The sequence below is a fragment of the Engystomops pustulosus genome, chromosome 2, assembly GCF_040894005.1.
Source record: "Engystomops pustulosus chromosome 2, aEngPut4.maternal, whole genome shotgun sequence".
Lineage (NCBI taxonomy): Eukaryota > Metazoa > Chordata > Amphibia > Anura > Leptodactylidae > Engystomops > Engystomops pustulosus.
The window spans coordinates 84698930-84722425 of NC_092412.1; the positions used below are offsets into that span (position 1 = coordinate 84698930).

At 40.5% G+C, this 23496-nt stretch overlaps 1 protein-coding gene across 1 annotated transcript; it reads left to right on the forward strand.

Annotated features, from left to right (window-relative positions):
• The first annotated feature begins 512 nt into the window (after window positions 1-512).
• On the forward strand, window positions 513-23175 carry LOC140118041 (SLIT and NTRK-like protein 6). The gene is made up of 2 exons (XM_072135420.1): window positions 513-542; window positions 17732-23175. The coding sequence occupies exon 2, from the start codon at window positions 17733-17735 to the stop codon at window positions 20235-20237; it is 2505 nt and encodes an 834-aa protein (XP_071991521.1). The 5' UTR covers window positions 513-542; window position 17732; the 3' UTR covers window positions 20238-23175.
• Window positions 23176-23496: the final 321 nt, after the last annotated feature.

The window sequence follows — 23496 nt, forward strand, 5'->3', positions numbered from 1 at the left end:
GGATTTAGGGGAAACAATTCTATATAACATAACCATCAATGTTATTTAGGTGTAAAAAGGCATATAGACCCTTCTTGAAGCTCTCTGCTGTCCTTGCTGTGACCAGCGCCTGAGGCAGGCTATTCCACAGATTGACAGTTCTCATAGTAAAAAAGCCCTGTCGTCTCCAGTGATTTAATATACATTTCTGAATATTCTAATCATGTCGTAAATCCATATTATGACATCCTAATGGTCTGCTTCCTTTGTTTCTTATGCTAATATAGTATATAATAGACAGCATGTATGCTTGATGGTAATATGACCTAAATACTGTGTTGTTCAAGTGGAAAAAATATATGTACCTTGCACAGATGTGTAAAGTCCTTTTATTACTCAACTATATGATAAGCACAGAAAAGGGTTAACAAGTTGAATTTATTGCAGTTTGAAAATCTTAGACCAAGGCTATAATCCAATAGCTCTGACTGCTTGCTTTATTTCCAGGTTTAGTCTATCCAAAATCCATATGTAAGAAAGACAGAAACAACAACGCCAGAAAAGTAAAGTACTTTAAGTTATAACTTCTCATAAAATGCTTTTTATTATGTTCACAGACTGTGCAAAAGAGAAAGGCAAAACAAAAACAGGCGGATTAGCTAAAACATCAATCTAGGTGTGGTGTTTCTTATATGACTTCATTTTCACTTTCCTCAGCTTCTGTCTGAGGCATGACACCACAGCTCCTTCAAATATTTTATACATATTCCAGCCACATATGTAGTAACAAAAATAAAGACAAAAATGTTTTTTTCTTTGCATACTTTGTTAACGTGATCTTCACCTCTTAAGACTAATTTATCCCATGTTATTTATACCCATACGATTACATTACTGTTCTCAAGTTTTAAGATATGCAGACATATGAGTTTCAGGGAACAGGTACAGGATCGGGGTACAAGCTCAGTAACAGGTTACATGCGTCGAAACAGGGTACAAGCTCATGATTGGGCAGGGTACATAGTTCAGGGTTCTAGATCAGAGTAGGGTTCAAGAATTTAGATCAGTTTGGATTTCAGGGTTTCGGATCAGGCCAGGATACAGGGTTCCGGATAAGGTCAGGATACAGGGTTCCAGATAAGGCAGGAAAAAAGGTTCTGTATCAGGCAGGATGCTAAATCATTCAGTGTACTGGCTCAGGTTGGATACCAGCTCTGATACAGGTTACAGTTCAGATTGGGTTTGAGGGCCAGCAAACCACAAACAGACAGTAGTACTACAGGTCACAGGAGAATCAAAACCAGCACTGACTGTATTTTGGATTAAAGAGATATTCCGGGAATATGCACGTCTGATACAAAACCCCATAATGCTATAAATAAATGAATGTAACAAAACTCAATGCCATTAGTCACAAAATGGAACTTAAATAGTTTGATTTTATGATTCACAAAATTTTATGGCCTCTCTAAAGTAGGTGGAGTTATCACCAAGATGCCCGCCACCGGAGACTACAAGTCCCAAGATCCTTTAGTTCTCAGTAACTCCTCCTACCTCCTATATTTTGCTCCCACTGATGAAGTAACAAGTTTTCTTGCTCTTTTACCATACTAATGATGTGTAACTGCCATCACCAAAACACTGGTCATACTGGATGCACTGCAACTAACCGACTACAGCCAAACTTAGTGGTGATCACATGACCTGCCCAGGCAGGTGCAGGACATGTGATGTGGACATGTGACCAGCGGTCATTTTCTGCCCTGTGTCTGCTCAGCAACGGACCGCGTGGAGGAAATGAATGCACTGATTAAAGGGCCAGTAGCATTTTAATTCTTCATTACAGTCTATGTGCACAGCATTTTTCTGCTATGGGGGGCAAAATTTTAAATAACAACTAATTACATATAAGCTAATATTTTAAGAACTTATTTTTATATGGATTATGCTGATTCCTGGAATACCCCTTTAACTATTTATCCAGTTCCTTGACGCTGCCATAGCAACTCACAGCTGAGTCTAACACAAAGCTTTGAAATGAAAAAAAAAAAAACTTTTCAGGGATAAGCCACTGCAAGGCATCTGTCAATCAGCTCCCAGCAAAGCAGTCCATTCAGAGGATTCTGTACTGTACTTTATAAAAAGTTGCAGATAGAGAATGACTATTTTTAAATAACGTAGGGTTCTGCCTAGTCCATTGTTGTGTTCAGTTAAGTAAAGGACCCTAGAATATATTTGTTGTTTTGTAAAGTTTTATTTCATTATTAAAATATCAAAATAATTCTGAAATATATGAAAAATGCTTTATTAGGCCACAGTTAGCATTAGATCAGTATTTTACATCAATATTTAAAAGTCAACCCATCAATGAGAGAAGGAATAATAGAAAGATTGTAATATGTAATATTGTAATAAGTACTATGTCTTTGATCCTAGCTTTGGCTTATAAATACAGATGCAAAGTACTAGGCTGGTTAAATTCTTAAAGTTTTTTAAATTTTCAATACAAAACAAACTTAATAAGCCAATGTCCTGAACTGAAACAACACTATGCAAGTGCTTTAGGGGTATATTGCAATGTAATTACTGTCATCTATTCAAATAATACGACACAAAGTCAATACAATTCATGTTTTTATTAAAAATTAGATAAAACATTTTTATAACTGTCCTACCGTGTTTCCCCCAAAATAATTATATTAATTATTATTATTATATTATTTTTGGCTAATAAGGAGGCTCTAGGTCTTATTTTCCGAGGATGTCTATTTTTTCCATGAACAAGAACTCACATTTATTGTTGAACAAAAAATCAACAACTTCTCTAACAACATTTCTAATCAATGTCCCCAATCTCTCATGTATAGTAATAGCACCTTCCTTCAATGACCCCTACTTGTCCAGCTGCTGGTAGCACATTTTCAATGCATCAGTCAGTGATTTTATCCCATGAATTCTTCACCCATGTCACAACCGCTTGCAGTATCCAAATTATCTAATAACACTAATGTATGGTGTGTGAGGACATGTAGCAATGCCTGCATTAGGTCTTATTTTCAAGGGAGACCTTATAATTCTAAGCTTGAAGAAAACTGTACAAGGTCTAATTTGCGGGGGATGTCTTATTCTTGGGTATGATATTCCAATTTTCAAATTTGTTACGTTAAAAAATTGCAAACTAGGTGAAGATCACTCAGTTGAATTATTTCGCTACACAAATTTCCTGGTAAGCAATTGTTTTAAAGCATGCGGTGACATATTTGGTTTGCAAATCTAAGGTCAACAAAGCAATGAGAAAATGCAATTTTCTCTATAATTTGTTTATAGTGGTACACATATGTGGGGTTTTTACATACTTAAAATTCTTGACCTAAGGTTTATGTTTTGTAAGCAACAGGAGCATTGTTCTGCTTAATCTTCTGACATTAATAAAAAAATAGTGATGTTTTACTGTATGTCAAAAGTGCAGTGACTGTTTGTAATGTTATAATATCATTGTAGTTTCTTTGTACAGCACAGTAAGTGCTACAAAACACCTGCTTGGAGGAATTGACCAAAGGGCTTTTTTACCTTGAGGAATGTATAACCTTAAAGCAACCTAGATATGTTCATACTTAGTGTTACAATACTGAAAACAAAATGTAAAAACTCATGCTTACAGTAAGAATATTTCTTCCATTCAAATCTATCATTAACCCCTAAAGGAAGCAGCCAATTTAGCCTTTGAAATACAGCAACGGTTTCATTTTCTTTCTGTCAAGTTCCAAAAGCCATCATTTAAAAAAAAATTTCCATTTATATCACCCGTTGAGGGCATGTTTTTTTGCCAGTTGTTCCTTTTGGTGGTGTCCATTTGGGGTTCCTAAACCAAAATCTGGCTATTAGTTTTTCATTTCACATTTTCCCTTATGCCAAAATAGCACCTTTATTCTACAGTTTAGGATTACTCTGACAATACCTAATTTATATATTTTGTTTTTCTATGCTTCTGTTATACAAGTGTAATTTGTTATAAGGGGACACCGCGCACCATGGGAATGGAGGGTTGAGTAAGAGGGGATTTAATGGTGACTACCGAATTTGGATATAGAAGGGGAATTGCGCACCTTTATCTGTTATCGAACACTAATAAATGTTTTTATGATTAATATTTGCATTTATATGTACTTATCTCTGCCTTTATGAATAGTCTGACTTTACAAAGCCCAGCACGCAGCACACTAATTCTACTAATCCACTAAGCAGCGCAATATTACATCCGGTTATCCTATCCTACTACTAACCTATTATACAAGGTCAGGAAACACACTGCAGTCAAAGAAAGAGACAGTGGAGCCTGAGACTGAACCCGCTTCCCAGTTGTCTCTACTTACTTGCCGGACCTACCATAAGTGGTAGGTAGACATATAGTCATTGTTCCCTATCTGTGCCAAAGAGAAAACACAGAGAGAGACAAACACATGACAATACAAATACGAGTCAAAACCAAGAGGACAATGCCTGAGGACAAAAACACTAGGCAAAACAAATATTCACGAATACAGGCAAAGGATCAAAGATACAAAAATATAAAATAACATAATAACACAGCTAGCCAAGTACAAGACTATAACTGGCAAAGATTACTGGTCCACAAGACAATATAAGAGAATCCAGAGCCACGATCAAGATGGTGAATGTATCAATGCTCTGACATCAAACAGGATGGCAATGGAAGTGGAGAGAGATTCTTTTAATCACATCAAGTTGACTATTAATGAGCAGAGCCTACAGGAGACAGACAGTTATGGTGAAAATCAATCAACTTTGCCAGAAGAAAGAAAACACAGGTGTTCAGACTAGGAAAAGGCAAAATGAAAGAAAAAAACCCTATTTGTGCATCCTCTTCAAAGCATATTTTTTTTATTGTTGCTACTTTAGTTTTTACTTTATTTTTCCATTGACTGAGTTAAACGAGTGGTACCATTTGGGGTATGTTTGTCCTTTTGATCAATTTTTTATTAAGCTTTTACTACACAATCTAGATTTTTTTAAAGTTTGCATTAAGTTTGTAAAGTCATGGATTACATATAATGGGATGAAGGGAAATTTGGGGGTTTTACATTTATTTTTGTCTATGAAGACAGGTGACTAAAAGGTAAAGTGGTCTGATGCATCTACCTCTGACAGGATATAATGTTGTGTAAATACTGGCATACCTGGCAGCCTTATCCAGGCTCCTGGTTGGCATGGCAATGCATTGGTGATCCCCAATTGTAGCACAGGTTAGTTTCGCCTCAAAGAACACTTAAGATACTATGGTCACTACTGACTGCAGAATCTTAATGGCTATGATTGGTGTTAACTCTGACTGCATCCATTGTGGCAGGAGATCTCAGTCAGCTCCATAGGAATGAATGTAGCAGAACGGACATGTGCGGCTATCTGCTACACTCATCTCGGGGAGTGACGAGGGGTCCAACGGAGGTATCTTAGACCCCATCGGACCCCCCCTCCCTGTTCTCGTGATCTGTGAGGGTCTCATCTGTCCCTCATCCCCCTGTGGATAGGCCTATCTTGTTTCCTGAGAAAACCTATTTAAATTTAAAAAAAATAAAATCATTTTAAAACAAATACAGTTGCAAATTAACTTCTCCTGACTAATCACCACACAAGGATATAATGTTCGATGGATGGATGGCTGATAGACAGGGCATCAGCCTCTCTCCTCAGAGATGTTTGTGCACACAGTCCTATGACAGTGCTGAAACGATGCATTAATCAGCTTCCACTGTCCAGTCACTTCATTATACAGGTGACTACTATTGACTTTATCATTCTGCCTCCTTGGTGATATTCTGAGTTCCTGACATTTTGTCCAAACCTCAACTTTTGTTCTGCCTTTTGATTTTGTACCATGCTGCCATCTTGGTTTTGACCTAGTTTGTCTAACTTTCACTGATTGCCTGCCTTGTGTCTGTCCACTGCCTAGTTGTCACCTGCACTTTAGCACAGGGCATTTCTTTCATGTCTTGAGAACACTTTTTCAGTGCTTGTAATGATGAGGAACAGCTCCCATTGCCAAGTATGCGTATAGAGCATTAAAGCTATGCATGAAGTAAATACAAATCCTGAAATAAATTTTAATATAAGAAATACTTAAGATGTGAACAATGTAGCTTTATATTGTGAATATTTATGTCTGTATGTTCAATCAAAGACTAATATTGCTTCATGCTGCATACATCTGCAGCATACACAAGGAAATTCCTCAGGGGACAAACAAATGTCCCTGACTTAAGGATCCCCAACTTAAAGATGACCCCTTGTTACAGATGGACCTCTTTGCCAACTGTGACCTATTTTGAAGCGCTCTGGGTGCTTTACTTTAGTCCTAGGCTGCAATGATCAGCTGTAAGGTCTCTGTAATGATAATTTATTTATAATCCTTGTTCCCATTACAGCACAAAATTGTAACAGGGACACATTTTTTTTGTCTGGAGTTACAATTATAAAATATACCAGTTCCAACTTACATACAAATTCAACAAACCTATAAAACAATTCTTGTACGTAACCCAGGGACTGCCTGTATTGGCCATAGCTTGAAACCCTACTTTTCCTAAGGCCCCTATTTGCAGCAAAGAGATGATGTGAATGATTGAATTGTGGTGAATAATTGTATATAGTTCAAAGACCAGAAATTCTGGTTAATGGGATTTGAGTAAGTGCAAGCAATTCAATCTCTAAGATAATGAATCTAGGATTTACCCCATTTACATGCCAGAAATGTTCTTTTTTTTTAAGAATTGCAATACAAATATTGAAACATATAACCATGGATACATAGGCTATGAAGAAAGGTAACTACTAGAGATGAGCGAGCACTAAGATGCTCGGGTACTCGTTATTCAAGACGAACTTTTCCCGATGCTCGAGTGCTTGTTTCGAGTAACGAGCCCCATTGAAGTCAATGGGAGACTCGAGCATTTTTCAAGGGGACCAAGGCTCTGCACAGGGAAGCTTGGCCAAACACCTGGGAACCTCAGAAAAGCATGGAAACACCACGGAAATGGACAGGAAACAGCAGGGGCAGCATGCATGGATGCCTCTGAGGCTGCTTAAATGCACCATTATGCCAAAATTATGGGCAACAGCATGGCCATGACAGAGTGACAGAATGAAGCTAGATAGCATCTAAAACATCCAATAATTGACCCTGACACTATAGGGGACGGCATGCAGAGGCAGCGGCAGCAGCGGCAGGCTAGAGAGTGGCATGGCGACATACCCTAAATGGACTCAGGCTTCAAACCAATGGGTGGCAGAGAGGAACCAAAGGAGGTGAGCAAGAAGCGCTCAAATAATATCGGTACATGATAAAAGTTTGCCAGTATATTTTGTGGATTACACAGCAGGGTGGCGACAAAGTTAACAAGTTTGATGTGGAAGCCATGAAAACAACCCAAAATTCTGCCAGACACAGCTCGTTTGATAAGGGGACCATGTATGGAGGCAGTGAACTAGTAGTAGATTAAAGGTGCTGCAGTTAAAACTATGTTAGTTGGATCTTGGCATGGAGCTGGCGCTCCGCTGCCAGGCGAGCTTTCGCCAATCCAAGCCCCTGTCTCTAGGCTACTCCCCAAACAGCACTTCTAAGAACCTTTTGTATAAGATCAAGTGTAGTAGCGTTCTTATAAGTTTGGGATATGGCGGGTGAGGGGAATGTAAACAGATGCGCAAGAAGCGCTGAAATAATATCCGTAAATGTTAAAAGTTTGCCAGTGTATTTTGTGGATAACACAGCAGGGTGGCGACAAAGTTAACAACTTTGATGTGGAATCCATGAAAACAACCCAAATTTCGGCCTGACACACCTCGTTTGATAAAGGGACGATGTATGGAGGCAGCTATATGGACGACTTTTGGAGGTAGCAATGGAGACAACGTGTGGAGGCTGCTATGGAGACAATTCAATTTGGATAGTGCCTGTATGTGGCAGTCCAAAAAAGTTTTCAAACCAGAGGAGCAGGTAGGTGGCCCTCCAGAAAAATGGAATACATTGAGTGCCTGTATGTGGCAGTCCAAAAAAGTTTTCAAACCAGAGGAGCAGGTAGGTGGCCCTCCAGAAAAATGGAATACATTGAGTGCCTGTATGTGGCAGTCCAAAAAAGTTTTCAAACCAGAGGAGCAGGTAGGTGGCCCTCCAGAAAAATGGAATACATTGAGTGCCTGTATGTGGCAGTCCAAAAAAGTTTTCAAACCAGAGGAGCAGGTAGGTGGCCCTCCAGAAAAATTGAATAGATTGAGTGCCTGTATGTGGCACTCCCAAAAATTGTTTAAAACAGAGGACCGGGTCGGTGGCCCTCCAGAAAAATTAAATGCATAAAGTACTATAGCTAGAGCCAGTGGGCCCTGTCAAAAAATAGCCAGTTTCCTCTGCTTTACTGTACAAAGAGGAGGAGAAGGAGGAAAATGAGGAGGAGGAGGAGGAGTGGATAAATTATTCAGGTTGAGCTTCCTTCACCTGGTGGAGATTGGAAATTAGGAGAAATCCAGGCTTTATTCATCTTGATAAGCGTCAGCCTGTCAGTCGACAGGCGTGTACGCTTATCGGTGATGATGCCACCAGCTGCACTGAAAACCCGCTCGGACAAGACGCTAGCGGCAGGGCAGGCAAGAACCTCCAAGGCGTACAGCGCCAGTTCGTGCCACATGTCCAGCTTTGAAACCCAGTAGTTGTAGGGAGCTGTGTGATCATTTAGGACGATGGTATGGTCAGCTACGTACTCCCTCACCATCTTTCTGTAAAGATCAGCCCTACTCTGCCGAGACTGGGGACAGGTGACAGTGTCTTGCTGGGGTGACATAAAGCTGGCAAAAGCCTTGTAAAGCATACCCTTGCCAGTGCTGGACAAGCTGCCTGCTCGCCTACTCTCCCTCGCTACTTGTCCCGCAGAACTACGCACTCTGCCGCTAGCGCTGTCAGAAGGGAAATAGTGTTTCAGCTTGTGCACCAGGGCCTGCTGGTATTCATGCATTCTCACACTCCTTTCCTCTCCAGGGATGAGAGTGGAAAGATTTTGCTTGTACCGTGGCTCCAGGAGAGTGAACACCCAGTAATCGGTGCTGGAATAAATTCTTTGAACGCGAGGGTCACGGGATAGGCAGCCTAGCATGAAATCTGCCATATGCGCCAGAGTACCAACGCGTAAGAATTCACTCCCCTCACTGGCCTGACTGTCCATTTCCTCCTCCTCCAACTCCTCCAACTCCTCTTCTTCTGCCCATACACGCTCAACAGTGAAGGACTCAACAATGGTCCCCTCTTGTGTCTCGCCAACATTCTCCTCCTCTTCCTCCTCATCCTCCTCCACCTCCTCCGATATGCGCTGAGAAACAGACCTAAGGGTGCTTTGGCTATCAACAAGGGAATCTTCTTCCCCCGTCTCTTGTGAGGAGCGCAAAGCTTCCGACTTCATGCTGACCAGAGAGTTTTTCAACAGGCCAAGCAGCGGGATGGTGAGGCTGATGATGGCGGCATCGCCACTGACCATCTGTGTTGACTCCTCAAAGTTACTCAGCACCTGACAGATATCAGACATCCACGTCCACTCCTCATTGTAGACTTGAGGAAGCTGACTGACCTGACTACCAGTTCTGGTGGAAGTTGACATCTGGCAGTCTACAATCGCTCGGCGCTGCTGGTAAACTCTGGATAACATGGTCAGTGTTGAATTCCACCTCGTGGGCACGTCGCACAACAGTCGGTGAGCGGGCAGTTGGAGGCGGCGCTGCGCTGCCCTGAGAGTGGCAGCATCTGTGCTGGACTTCCTGAAATGCGCACAGATGCGGCGCACCTTCGTGAGCAAATCATACAGATTGGGGTATGTCTTGAGGAAACGCTGAACTATCAGATTTAACACATGGGCCAGGCATGGCACATGTGTCAGTCTGCCGAGTTGCAGAGCCGCCACCAGGTTACGGCCGTTGTCACACACAACCATGCCTGGCTTCAGGTTCAGCGGTGCCAGCCACAGATCAGTCTGCGCCGTGATGCCCTGTAATAGTTCTTTGGCGGTGTGCCTTTTATCGCCTAGGCTCAGCAGTTTGAGCACCGCCTGCTGTCGCTTAGCGACGGCACTGCTGCTGTGCCTAGAGCTACCGACTGATGGCACTATGCCCACGGATGGTCGTTCGGAGGAGGAGGTGGAGGAGGGGTGGGAGGAGGAGGAGGCATAGTAGGCCTGAAACACCTGGACCGAGGTAGGCCCCGCAATCCTCGGCGTCGGCAGTATATGACCAGCCGCAGGGTCAGACTCGGTCCCAGCCTCCACCAAGTTAACCCAATGTGCCGTCAGCGATATATAGTGGCCCTGCCCGTCAGCACTCGTCCACGTGTCCGTGGTCAGGTGGACCTTGTCAGAAACGGCGTTGGTCAGGGCACGAATTATGTTGTCTGACACGTGCTGGTGCAGGGCTGGGACGGCACATCGGGAAAAGTAGTGGCGGCTGGGGACCGAATACCGAGGGGCGGCCGCCGCCATGAGGCGGCGAAAGGCCTCGGTCTCTACTAGCCTATAGGGCAGCATCTCCAGGCTTAGCAATCTGGAGATGTGCACATTAAGGGCTTGGGCGTGCGGGTGGGTTGCACTATATTTGCGTTTCCGCTCCAGCGTCTGGGGTATGGAGAGCTGAACGCTGGTGGATGCTGTGGAGGATCGTGGAGGCGACGATGGGGTTTTTGTGGCAGGGTCCTGGGCAGGGGGCTGACTATCAGCTGACACAGGGGAAGGAGCAGTGGTGTGCACGGCCGGAGGTGAACGCGCTTGTTGCCACTGAGTGGGGTGTTTAGCATTCATATGCCTGCGCATACTGGTGGTAGTTAAGCTAGTAGTGGTGGAACCCCTGCTGATCCTGGTTTGGCAAATGTGGCACACCACAGTCCGTCGGTCATCTGGTGTTTCCTTAAAGAACCTCCAGACTTCTGAAAATCTAGCCCTCGCCGCAGGAGCCCTCGCCACGGGAGCTTCACTAGTTGACACATTTGGCGCTGATGCACCAGGTCTGGCCCTGCCTCTCCGTCTGGCCCCACCACTGCCTCTTCCAACCTGTTCTGGTCGAGGACTCTCCTCCGTCTCAGAAGCACTGTGTTCACCCGGCCTCTCAACCCAGCTTGGGTCTGTCACCTCATCATCCTCCGATCCCTCAGTCTGCTCCCCCCTCGGACTTCCTGCCCTGACAACAACTTCCCCACTGTCTGACAACCGTGTCTCCTCATCGTCGGACACCTCTTTACACACTTCTTCCAGTACGTCAACAAGGTCATCATCACCCACAGACTGCGACTGGTGGAAAACCTGGGCATCGGAAAATTGCTCATCAGCAACCGGACAAGTGGTTTGTGACTGTAGGAAGGGTCCAGAAAACAGTTCCTCAGAGTATGCCGGTTCAAATGGCAAATTTTGCTGGGAGGGGGCAGACTGGGGGGGAGGAGGCTGAGGTGCAGGAGCTGGAGGAGTGCCGATTTCGGTGACATGGGTGGACTGCGTGGAAGACTGACTGGTGGACAAATTGCTCGAAGCATTGTCGGCAATCCACAACATCACCTGTTCGCACTGTTCTGGCCTCAACAGTGCTCTACCACGAGTCCCAGTAACTTCAGACATGAACCTAGGGAGTGTAGCTCTGCGGCGTTCCCCTGCTCCCTCATCAGCAGGTGGTGTCTCACCCCGCCCAGGACCACGGCCTCTGACCCCTGCAGTAGTTGGACGCCCACGTCCCCGCCCTCGTCCTCTACCCCTAGCCCTCGGGTTAAACATTTTGAAAATGAGAGTTATAACTTTAATTTTTTTTTAACTTTTTTTTGTGTTTTTTTTTTTGTGTGTTTTTTAGTTTTTAAAACCAAACGATGCTATCCTATTGCTATGGCTATTTTCTAGCCAAGTATGAAAGCACACTGCTATGCCAGATGAGATGACACTGAGTTATGAAAAAAATAAACGTAAAATAAAAAAGGAAATGGCAGACTGTGCCTAATTGAAATCCAACCCCGGGCCCTAATAAATTTTCCCACTTCGGTCTTTGCGATGGATATGTGCGTCACTAAGCGCAAAACACAGTGGTCGCAAGTCTCACTCCAAATTGCTCCCAATTTGCTAGTAGATGCACTGCAGCAACTACAGCCACCAGCAGATCAACCAGAAATCAAATATATATAACGCTACTGTAGGCGTAAGTAAGCCGTTTGGATTCTCCTATGGCTATTTTCTAGCCAAGTATTAAAGCACACTACTATGCCAGATGAGATGACGCTGAGTTATGAAAAAAAAAAACGTAAAATAAAAAAGGAAATGGCAGACTGTGCCTAATTGAAATACAACCCCGGGCCCTAATAAATTTTCCCACTTCGGTCTTTGCGATGGATATGTGCGTCACTAAGCGCAAAACACAGCGGTCGCAAGTCTCACTCCAAATTGCTCCCAATTTGCTAGTAGATGCACTGCAGCAACTACAGCCACCAGCAGATCAACCAGAAATCAAATATATATAACGCTACTGTAGGTGTAAGTAAGCCGTTTGGATTCTCCTATGGCTATTTTCTAGCCAAGTATTAAAGCACACTACTATGCCAGATGAGATGACGCTGAGTTATGAAAAAAAAAAACGTCAAATAAAAAAGAAACTGGCAGACTGTGCCTAATTGAAATCAAACCCCTAATAAATTTTCCCACTTTGGTGTTTGAGGTGGATATGTGCGTCACTAAGAGCTAAACACAACGGTAGAAAGTCCCCCTGCAAATTCCTCACAATATGGTACTAGCTGCACTACTAGTGCCAGCAAGCCCAGCCACAAGCAAATAAAAAAAAAAAGTATAACGTTATTGTAGCCCTAAGAAGGGCTGTTGGGTTGTTGTAGAATCACTCCTGCCTAACAGTAAGCTAATAGAACACCCTAACGCTTTCCCTGACCAGCAGCAGCTCTCTCCCTAGCGGCATCCAGACAGAGAATGATCCGAGCAGCGCGGGCAGCGGCTAGTCTATCCCAGGGTCACCTGATCTGGCCAGCCAACCACTGCTATCTACGTGTAAGGGTACCACGTCATGCTGGGTGGAGTGCAGAGTCTCCTGGCTTGTGATTGGCTCTGTTTCTGGCCGCCAAAAAGCAAAACGGCGGGAGCTGCCATTTTCTCGAGCGGGCGAAATACTCGTCCGAGCAACGAGCAGTTACGAGTACGCTAATGCTCGATCGAGCATCAAGCTCGGACGAGTATGTTCGCTCATCTCTAGTAACTACCTTTTTAAAGATGGAACTTTTTTAACTGCCTATAGTTCTTTTGTCTATAATATAATTGTAACCAAATTCAGTGAGCAAGCAATTCATTGCTTCTATAATTAAAGTTACTAAGGCAGTAAAGCTTCCTATTTGACAACGGCTTTAAATACCATTGTTACTTATACTAAATACACTAACAATTCAAAACTGCTGTACAACCTTTGCTTTTGTTACAGTTCATTTAACCACAGACCACGCAGTATGACAAATGGCTAATAATAGTATATATCCATCAGGCTTAACCTACTATTTTACACTGAAAGACAAATTGCTCATATCAATCATATCAATATAATATAATCTGCCTAAAAAGTTGGGATTGACTCTGAAAACATCTTTATATTAAACTATATTTATTAAAGGCTTTTCCAAGCTTTATTATGTTTTTTGTAAGATTGAAAAGGGTTGACTTTTATTACCTCTAGTGATTATTTAAAAAGATCTTGCCCTATCCCAACTCACCCTCAGGTAACATGGCAGTGTGCAGAGGCTCTTTATAAGGTTTCCAGGCACACACTCTTTGTTGTTATATGGAGACTTCTGTTTTTATGTATATGGAGCACCAGAAGAAAGGCCACGGCTGCTGGATTTCTGCTCCATATACCAATTATTGTGCAAAGTCGAGATATTGGAAAATGACCAGCAAAGAAAGAAGTAAAACAAGTGCACTAGCAGAAAGGCCAGTTCCTGGTCTACCAACAAACTAACTTGCATAGAAATGAAAACAGAATTTTCTCTAAAATTAGGGGTAGTTCTCAATTGATAGATTATAAAGTATCCTAAACAGTGCTGATTTTACTTGTGAGTTGGTTTGAGAGCTGAAAAAGTCCCTTCAATTTCAGCCAATTGCTAGCTAGAATCAACTCAAAAGACACAAATATTCATAGATTTAAATATCTGACCTAGCTACCCTCTCAGTGACACAAACTAGGATATGCTGAAACACAACTGGTTTCTGTTCTGGTAAACATGATCCATGTTTATGCAATGTGGATCTTGTGAATGGCCAACATTCTAACTGTAGAGGTTGTTTCATGAAATAACCCTGTAATACCAAAGATATACTTAAATATTAGACATAAGTATGTTTCAACATTTCCCCATAAATGAATACTTATCATGAATGAGCGCAAAAGTGGATGTTTTTCTGGAAATGTTATTTTTATTCCTTAGCTGCAGGCTGCATTGTGCCTGAAAGAGAATTTTGTGTTTTCGTGAACGTCAAGTTCTTTCTTTTCTCCTGGCAGCAGCAACAGACATTTATACAGTCCTTTGTAGTGACCTACAATGGAGGATCATATTATCCTTCTCTTTCATTTGTTTCTTGCTTTCAGGTTTTTACTTAATCTATGGATATGGTAGCCTGTACTTTAAGCATGAAGTGATCAAATGATTTAGCTGCTTTGGTGAAAAATGCTATGTTGAGATTTCCTGAAATTAATTTGAAGGTAACTCTTCTGCTACCATTAAAGACTTGCTCTAACAAGATCTGGAAGAGCCCAGTCACCTTTTGTGTGAGCTTTGTAGCTGTTTTAATGATAAATCCTGTCCTCTTTCCTGTCACTTTTAGAAGTGAGCATCCCTGCTGCAAGCTAAGAATCAGCGGGAGTGCATCACATAGACAGCATTGAATAGTGTGTGATCTTTGTTTCAGATGTCACTGGATAGCTGGCCATAGGTATAAATTTAGAAAGAATAAGATGTTATTATATAATAGCATAATATAGCTCCGGGAAAGCCTGTGCTGGTGATGATAAAACGACTCTCATTAAATCCATTTTCATGGATAGACCATTTAGAAAAGGCATACTGTTCTATTTTTCTTAATTTGTGATTTTGATTAAGAGATACAACAATGTGGGGATTAAGTATTTCTATAATCCGTTTTTTAAAGTGCCCAAAGTATCCCAAAGCATTTACATAGATTGTCATTACTCACATTGGTCCCCATCTATGAAGAGGTTTACCATCTATCATATTTTTAGGACTATAAGAAGAACTTTTAAGCAATAGAAAGTCATACTAAAAAGTGCCTGAATCTTTTGTTGGATGAGAGGAGGATCCATCACTACCACACTTCCTGACCACTGTCCAGGGCAGTGATGGCAAACCTTTTAGAGAACAAGTACCGACATGGTTAGATTACATGTCTAACAATGTGTTTCCTTTATAGAAAATAATATGTTCAATGTAGACCTTGCCAAGGATCTGTACTGAGTGTGCAGATTTTTAGTTAAAGGGGTTTGCCCAAGAAAGAAGTTCTCAAATTTGATTCCACTAGTGATGTTTACACAATAAAGATAATTTTTAACCCCCTTACTTTAAAATTCCAGAGTGTGGGCAGGGATTCTCTAAACAGACACTTCATGATTCCTCTGTGCTATGGAATGTATTGTGCTTAGATTACCAGAGTCCAGGATTATCTAAACATTTATTTAGATTTTGAACATTCTATTAGTATCTGACACAGAGAAAAAGAGAGAGGCAGATAGCATTGCAGCCGTGCAGACAAGAAAAGCTATTCATGAGAAAAATCTGACCAAAGTCAGAATATTTACTGTCGTATCCAAGGACAACCAAAATTGTAAACACCAGGACTGATAGAGATAGGTTGAAATTATATCTGTGAACTTCTGTATTTTTGTAATAACAGTGATTTAGAGAATGTGCGGTTTTGTTGTTCTGAAAATTGTTTCAAGGCCAACATTTCACAATGGCTAAAGTCATAGATTAGCTGATGTTTTACTTCAAGTAATATAAATACCAGCCAGAACCACCAGTGTGGTTGCACTGGCATGCTGTAAGTTTTGAAATTTATGTATATATACTGTATATAATCAAGTATATGCCAACCCGAGTATAAGCCGAAACCCCTAATTTTACCACCAAAAACTGGGAAAACCGATTGACTTGAGTATAAGCCGAGGGTGGGAAATGCATTGGTCACAGCCTCTCAGTATATAGCCAGCCAGCCCCCTGCAGTATATTGCCACCCCCAGTAATATATAGCCAGCCAGCGCCCAATAGTATATAGCCAGCCATCCCCCTGTAGTATACAGCCAGCCAGGCCCCAGTAGTATATAGGCAACCAGCCCCCACTAGTATATAGCCAGCCAGTCCCCAGTGGTATATAGCTAGCCAGTCTCCAGTAGTATACAGCCTTCCAGCCCCCAGTAGTATACAGTCAGCCAGCCCCATGTAGTATACAGCCAGCCCACAATAGTCTCCAGCCAGCCCACAGTAGTATACAGCCAGCGAGCCCCATGTAGTATACAGGCAACCCACACATAAAGCAAACACATTAAAAAAAAATTATAAACTCACCTTTTGGTGGTCCCGATTGCCAGCGCAGCTCCTCGATGTTCCGATCCCCATGGCTCCTCTTCTTTCTTCTCTTTGCTGTAACATCCAGTAGAGACGCGTCCACGCGGCCGGTAGATTGCGTGGATTCATCACTGCCAGCTAATACAGCAAGGAGAAGAAAGAAGAGGAGCTGCGACGAGGATCGGGAGATGCGCCAAGCATCAGAGAGATTCAGTAACTCTTTAAGACACATTTCACATTTCTAGCATAAATGAGCTTTCATGCTCACCTTTCCACCTGTACAATGGTAAACATAGACAGGATGAGTAGATAGGGGTGGTTATTGAAAAGTGCGTCAATTTACACACAGTTAGGGAATGTGATAGTTGTTGGTAGTTGGGTATTACTCTGGGAAGGACATTCAAGAGAATTGGTGCAGCTCAGGAGATGTCCTGGAGACATGTGTGGTATGTTTGAATCAAAGAAAATTATCCTAGATAGTTCGCAGATCAGAACAGTTAGGGTATTAAACTGAGATGAGGGAGTAGAAGTAGGGCATTGCAGCATTTTTGGGGATCTGTGGATGAGAGTGATTAGTTTAAGCTATATCTGGAAGGGCAGCAAATGATGTGATTGTTAGAAAATGTGTCACATGGTAAAACAAAACCAGTACAAAAAAACTCCCCACAGAACAGTATTAGAACTATAGGTCCAATAGACAATTTTTATGGGCAAAGTGATTTTTAGATCCCTAAATAACCATAAATGATATTTCTATAAAGGGATATTAATTTAAACCATAAATAGCTATGGAAGAATGCTTACTATTTGTGACCAGGCATTCATGTCAGTAATTCAGTCCAATTCTAACCCACTAGAAGAAAATTTGCACATCTGAGCAAGTCCCTCGTCACAAACGTAACCACTCTTTCATGGGTGTGTACTGTTTGATACTTATATTCCTTCACGATTATTTTTGGAACTAAAAAAGTACGTTGCCAATAGGAGCTGTTACCTATAGTACTTATATAGTCCTTGGATGATACTAAGCTCTAATTGGATGATATAGGAAACAACATGTTTGTATACTACACCATTCCTTCACTAATAATTTAATTTCTTCTCTTTTTTTAGGATGATGCCCTTCTTCTTGGACACAATGGTCTTCCTAACATATTTTCTTCTTATTGTATCAATAAACTTAGCATCTGAAACAATACTTTTGGGATCATGTAAAGATCTGTGTTTTTGTGAAGAAAAAGATGGATCTTTATTGATGAATTGTGAAGAAAAGGATATTACGGCATTGTCTGAAATAGAAGCACCTCCATCCCAGTACTTAGAGATTAATCTTTTGAACAATGGCTTGTATAAATTGCATGTCAATGAGTTTTCTGATTTCAGTCACCTAATTTCTCTTCACCTTGGGTTTAATAACATTGTAGAGATTGAACCAGGGGCTTTTAATGACCTTCGTATGCTTAAGAAACTGCATATTAATCACAACTCATTGGAAATACTAAGAGAGAACACTTTTTTAGGACTAGAGAACTTAGAATTTCTTCAAGCAGATAACAATTTTATCACTACAATTGAAGCAAATACATTTAGTAAACTTAACAGGTTAAAAGTTCTTATCCTCAATGATAATGCTCTAAATTTTTTACCTGCAAATATTTTCCGATTTGTGCCATTGACCCACTTGGATCTAAGAGGAAACCAATTACAAAATCTTCCTTATGTGGGATTTTTAGAACACATTGGGAGAATTATAGAGCTTCAGCTGGAAGATAATAGATGGTCTTGCAACTGTGACTTGTTACAACTAAAGATATGGCTGGAGAATATGCCAAGACAATCTACCATAGGTGATGTGGTCTGCTTCAGCCCCCCTGATTTGAAAGGTGTTCTCCTTCGAAAATTAAAAAAAGAAATGTTGTGTATTACTACACCTAGTAGTGATCTTGAAGAACCTTCAGTACCATTATCTTTGCTAGGTACAGCATCAATAAATGATGGTCGGTTACCAACTAAGATAACTTCACTTCAAAAAAATCCAACTAAGGAAACATTTGTTCTCACTAAAGCAACAACCATTTTTCCAGGTATATATTGCCCAGTGCCATGCCATTGTTCTATTTACAGTCTGTCAGGGACTTTGATTCACTGTCAAGAGCGAAATGTTGAAAGTGTATCTGACCTTGAACCCCCACCTCTAAACCCAAGGAAGTTTATTTTAGCTGGAAACATTATCCACAAGATTTATAAAACAGATTTTATAGAATATGGGACCTTAGAAATGCTTCACCTGGGCAATAATAAAATTGAATTGATTCAGGAACAATCCTTCCAAAATTTAACCAGGTTACACAAATTGTATTTAAACGGCAATAATTTGAGAAGTTTAAACTCTGACACATTTATTGGATTGTTGAGCATAGAATACTTGTATCTGGAGTACAATGCAATCAACGAAATCTCATCTGGAGCATTTTCTGTAATGCCAAAACTGAAGGTTCTTTACTTAAATAACAACCTCATCAAAACATTACCGGATCATGTGTTTTCTGGAATTCCATTAACAAAACTAAATCTTAAAGCCAACCAGTTGGTAAATATTCCTTTAAAGAATGTATTGGAGGATCTGACTTTGTTGACCCAAATTGATTTACATGAAAATCCTTGGGATTGCACATGCAATTTAACTGATCTTCAGAAGTGGATGCAAATGTATAAAATGGCTATAATAAGTGATATTTTTTGCCATTCACCAAAAGAACTAGCAAAGATGGAGCTGAAAACCCTTGATAAAGAAGCCCTATGTCCACAATTGATAAATAATCAAGCACTACCAACACAACTGACACAGCTAAATAACTTTACACCAACAACGGCTAGTCAAGTTGATAACATATTAAAATCCATTTCTGACTACATACCACTGTCCGTTTTAATACTTGGACTTCTAATAATCCTAATAACCGCTGTGTTATGTTCAGCTGGGATAATAGTTCTTGTCTTGCATAGGAAACGCAGATACAAAAAGAAACAAGAAAATGGACAAATTAGAGAAAATAGCCCAGTCCATATCCAGTACAGCATGTATGGTCATAAAACAACACATCATATGACCGAAAGACCTGGTTCAGTTCTATGTGAGCAAAGGATAACAAATCCAGTTGTTCAGGTTTATCAGACACCCCCATTTACGCCGAAACATGTAGAGCAAAGACTAGAGGATGACATTGAGCTCAGCAACCCAAAGAAAATAACTAGTGGCCTCATAGAAATGGAGAATAATTCACTGCAAGCTACTTCAAATATCAAGTTCACTGATCCATCAGCGGAGTTTGTGTCTTTTCAGGATGCAAGCTATCTTTATAGAAACCTCATTGAAAAAGAAAGACAAATGCAGCAGCTTGGTATTGCCGAGTATCTGAGAAAAAATATTGCTCATTTGCAACCAGATTTAGAGACCCGTTACCCTAGTACACGTGAAGAAGTTAAATTAATGGAAACACTTATGTACACAAGGCCAAGGAAAGTTCTGGTGGAACAAACCAAAAATGAATATTTTGAGCTCAAAGCTAACCTCCATTCAGAACCTGACTACCTTGAAGTTCTGGAGCAACAGACATAGCGAACTGAAACATAACTGCTTTGGTAATATGAAGTGCCTTACTGAACTTTCTTAAACTAAGGATAATTACGTAAAAACTCAGGGATATATGGAGTTCTGGAAATATATTTGAGTTTTAATATTGTATGCTGTAAAGCTTTGTAAATACATTATTTGTATAAAATGTTATTTAATAAAACAGAAAGAGAAAATATAGTAAAACAAAAAATGCTCTTTACAAGTAAACAAATCTGCCGTGTACATTGACACAATCATTTCACATTGTGCAAATTAAATGATAAATTCCATAAATTATATATAAAGCCTTTTATACCAATATAATATTTCCTTTATTTCACAGCACTGAATCTTCAGGTAAACTATCAGTAAATCTATTCCTGCCCTCACAGAAACCCTTGCACTTTTGCTCTAAAGTTTACTGCTCCTTTGAAATTTAAGGAAACAAGGACAGAATCTCTTTTTACCGTGTAACTTCAACCTTTAGTTGCATCTTAAAAGGGGCTTTATATGTGATGTGCACTTTAGTCAATGGTCTTGCAGAATGGAATGCTTTTCTAAGGATTCTGCTACACATCAAACTTAAGGAAGAAAAGTGCATTGATTTTATAAATGGCAGAGTCATGTGGCAAAAACTCAGAAAAAGTTGTATCTGAAACAAAGTTATCATCCTTCAGCAGACAAAATGTATCCTTACCAAACACAGTTCTACCAGTGTGTATGGATTTAGTATCTGATTGCTAAGAGTTCAATAATTTAGACTACAGGCAATAGTGTCACACCAGGGTCAGTCAGAAAACAATGTGAGTATGGTTCATTCTTAAAGGTGTTGTACCACAAAAGAAACATCCCCTAATGGTAAATGATCCCTGTGAATGCACTGTGTCCCAACATTGACAAGATTGAAAGATACCTAAAACACAGCCTTGAAAGTCACTATACGAGAATTGGGTGCATGTTGAGCAGATGAACTAGTGATCCATTCCATATTGGGTACAGTAAGGAACGTTAAAGGAAATCTACCACTAAAGTTAAGCTAAATTAATCTACATATCATTGATTGTCTTCTTTACCTCGCATGATGTAACCTCGCTCTTCAATGCTCTTTTTTTCAGGCGATCCTGGTTTGACAAGGCTATAGGAAATCTACTGTTCGTTTTTATGCATTGTGAACCAAACATACCTTGAGAATGCTGTAGCAACAGTGATGCAGAAATGTATCTTGTTTAACAATTATAACATTTAGAGCTTTGGCAAAGCTGCATGCTGACTGCATGCCATGCATAAGCACATTATATAGAGCTTCCTGAACTGTCCAGGCAGGACTAATCAACCTGAGCTGAATGATTCATACACAGCAGCTAGGGGATGGTGCAGCTATTGATTACTTCTGCCTGTTGGGGACAACACAGTGATTAAATCATTCCCTGGAGCAGTGCATAACTAGGGTAAGATGAGAAGCACCGAGACCACAGGAGTAACAGAGCCTCATTATCACACTTTTAAAATTGCTTTTTTAGCAAAACCACTCAGTTCAGGGATTAAATAATAATAATTTATATAGCGCACACAGATTACGCAGCGCTGTACAAAGCTTGACAAATTGGTCCCTGTCCCCATGGAACTCACAATCTAATCTACCAGTATCTTTTGGAGTGTGGGAGGAAAGTGGAGTACTCGGAGGATACACTTTTGGCAGATGTTGACCTGGGTGAGACTAGAACCCAGGACTCTAGTGCTGCACGGCAGTAGTGCTGACCACTCAGCCACTGTGATGCCCATAATTAAACAAGATATGTGCCTGCATCAGTGTAGCTACAGCATTCTCAAGATATGTTTGGTTCACAATGCATAAAAAAAGGGTAGATTTTCTTTAAGGAAGATCAGTGCCGGGATTGCCTGAAAAAAAGGACTACCTACCTCTCCAGCATGGGGTAATGTCACGCAAGAGGCATGAATAATTCAAAGCCAGGAGTGCCGGGACAATTTTTCATGTGATCCCAATGTGTCAAGCTTAAAGAAGACCAGGGAGAACTAGGTCAAGAGGAATAAGGTGAGTATCTATAGTTTAATTTATCTTAACTTTAATGGTAGATTTTCTTTAATTCTCCCAATCTCGCCAATGTTGGGACCTCCGTTGTCTGATTCTCAGTAATAATGTTCCTATTCTTGATCTTGTAAAGAGTGCCTCACTACCTAGGTCACATATGACCCCAGAGATGAATTTTTACATGCTATATATGTCTTAAATAGATCTTCTAATTTACAGATGCCACCCTGACTTTTTAACTCTTTTTAAATAGTTTTACTTTCCCCATGCGATGTTGGGGGTCTAACGCACATAGTTATTCTAACTGAATATGTAATGCACAGTATGTAAATGAAGAACTTTATCATATTAATATTTCTTTTGATGTTTTTGTTTTAGACACACAAACAATATAAACATCTCACTTATGACTCACATGATGTGTTATGAAGGCTTGTGCTTGTTTATTTTGTAAATATGTATATATAGATTTTATATAATCCTTTGAATTTCATTGTACACATTAAAATGGTTAAATTGTTAACATTAATGCTTTTTGATTGTACAGTAATGTATTTCCATGTGTAAATACCATACATTGTGATGTAGAGTCGTGTGTTAATCTCTGAATCTTGACATGAATATTATGTTTCCAGAGAATATAAACATTTGTGTGTTTATGGTAGGCTTAAGGCTTGTATATACTCATCCACTACTTTAAGATGTCACGAAACAGCAGGAGATGAATTGAAGTGTAATGCACTGCAGCTTTATTTTACAGCAATCTTTAAAAAAAGATTCTTTGAAACTATTTGTTGTCGGTTTTATACATTTTCTCACAAGTATACTGTATTTCAGTGCCTTTATGAAACTACAAATAAAATAGTTCCATACAATAAAATTCTATATTTATCCTTTTTATGTATTACTTGTTCTTAGCAAAAATAAGGGAACCTTTTGCCAGGGGGGTATTTTTCACAGGCGACAGGTACCATTAGACACTGTACAGTAGATAGCACTGTACAGTGCTATGATGTTTATCAAAATTTTAGGTGACTTTGTTAGAGAAACCTGCAATATTAAACTTTATCTGGCTCCCTGCCAGCACCCACAGCCAAGTGCTGAGGGTTGTGCATTTCAAATACGTCATTAGGGATAGGGGGAAAACAGGGACGATGCTGGAGGGGGCTTGGGTGCATATTGTCGTTAAGGGTGAAAGGCATCAATTAATCA

Coding starts and splice junctions, on each gene's coding strand:
- LOC140118041 (XM_072135420.1), top strand. CDS start 17,733: ATGATGCCCTTCTTCTTGGACACAATGGTCTTCCTAACATATTTTCTT.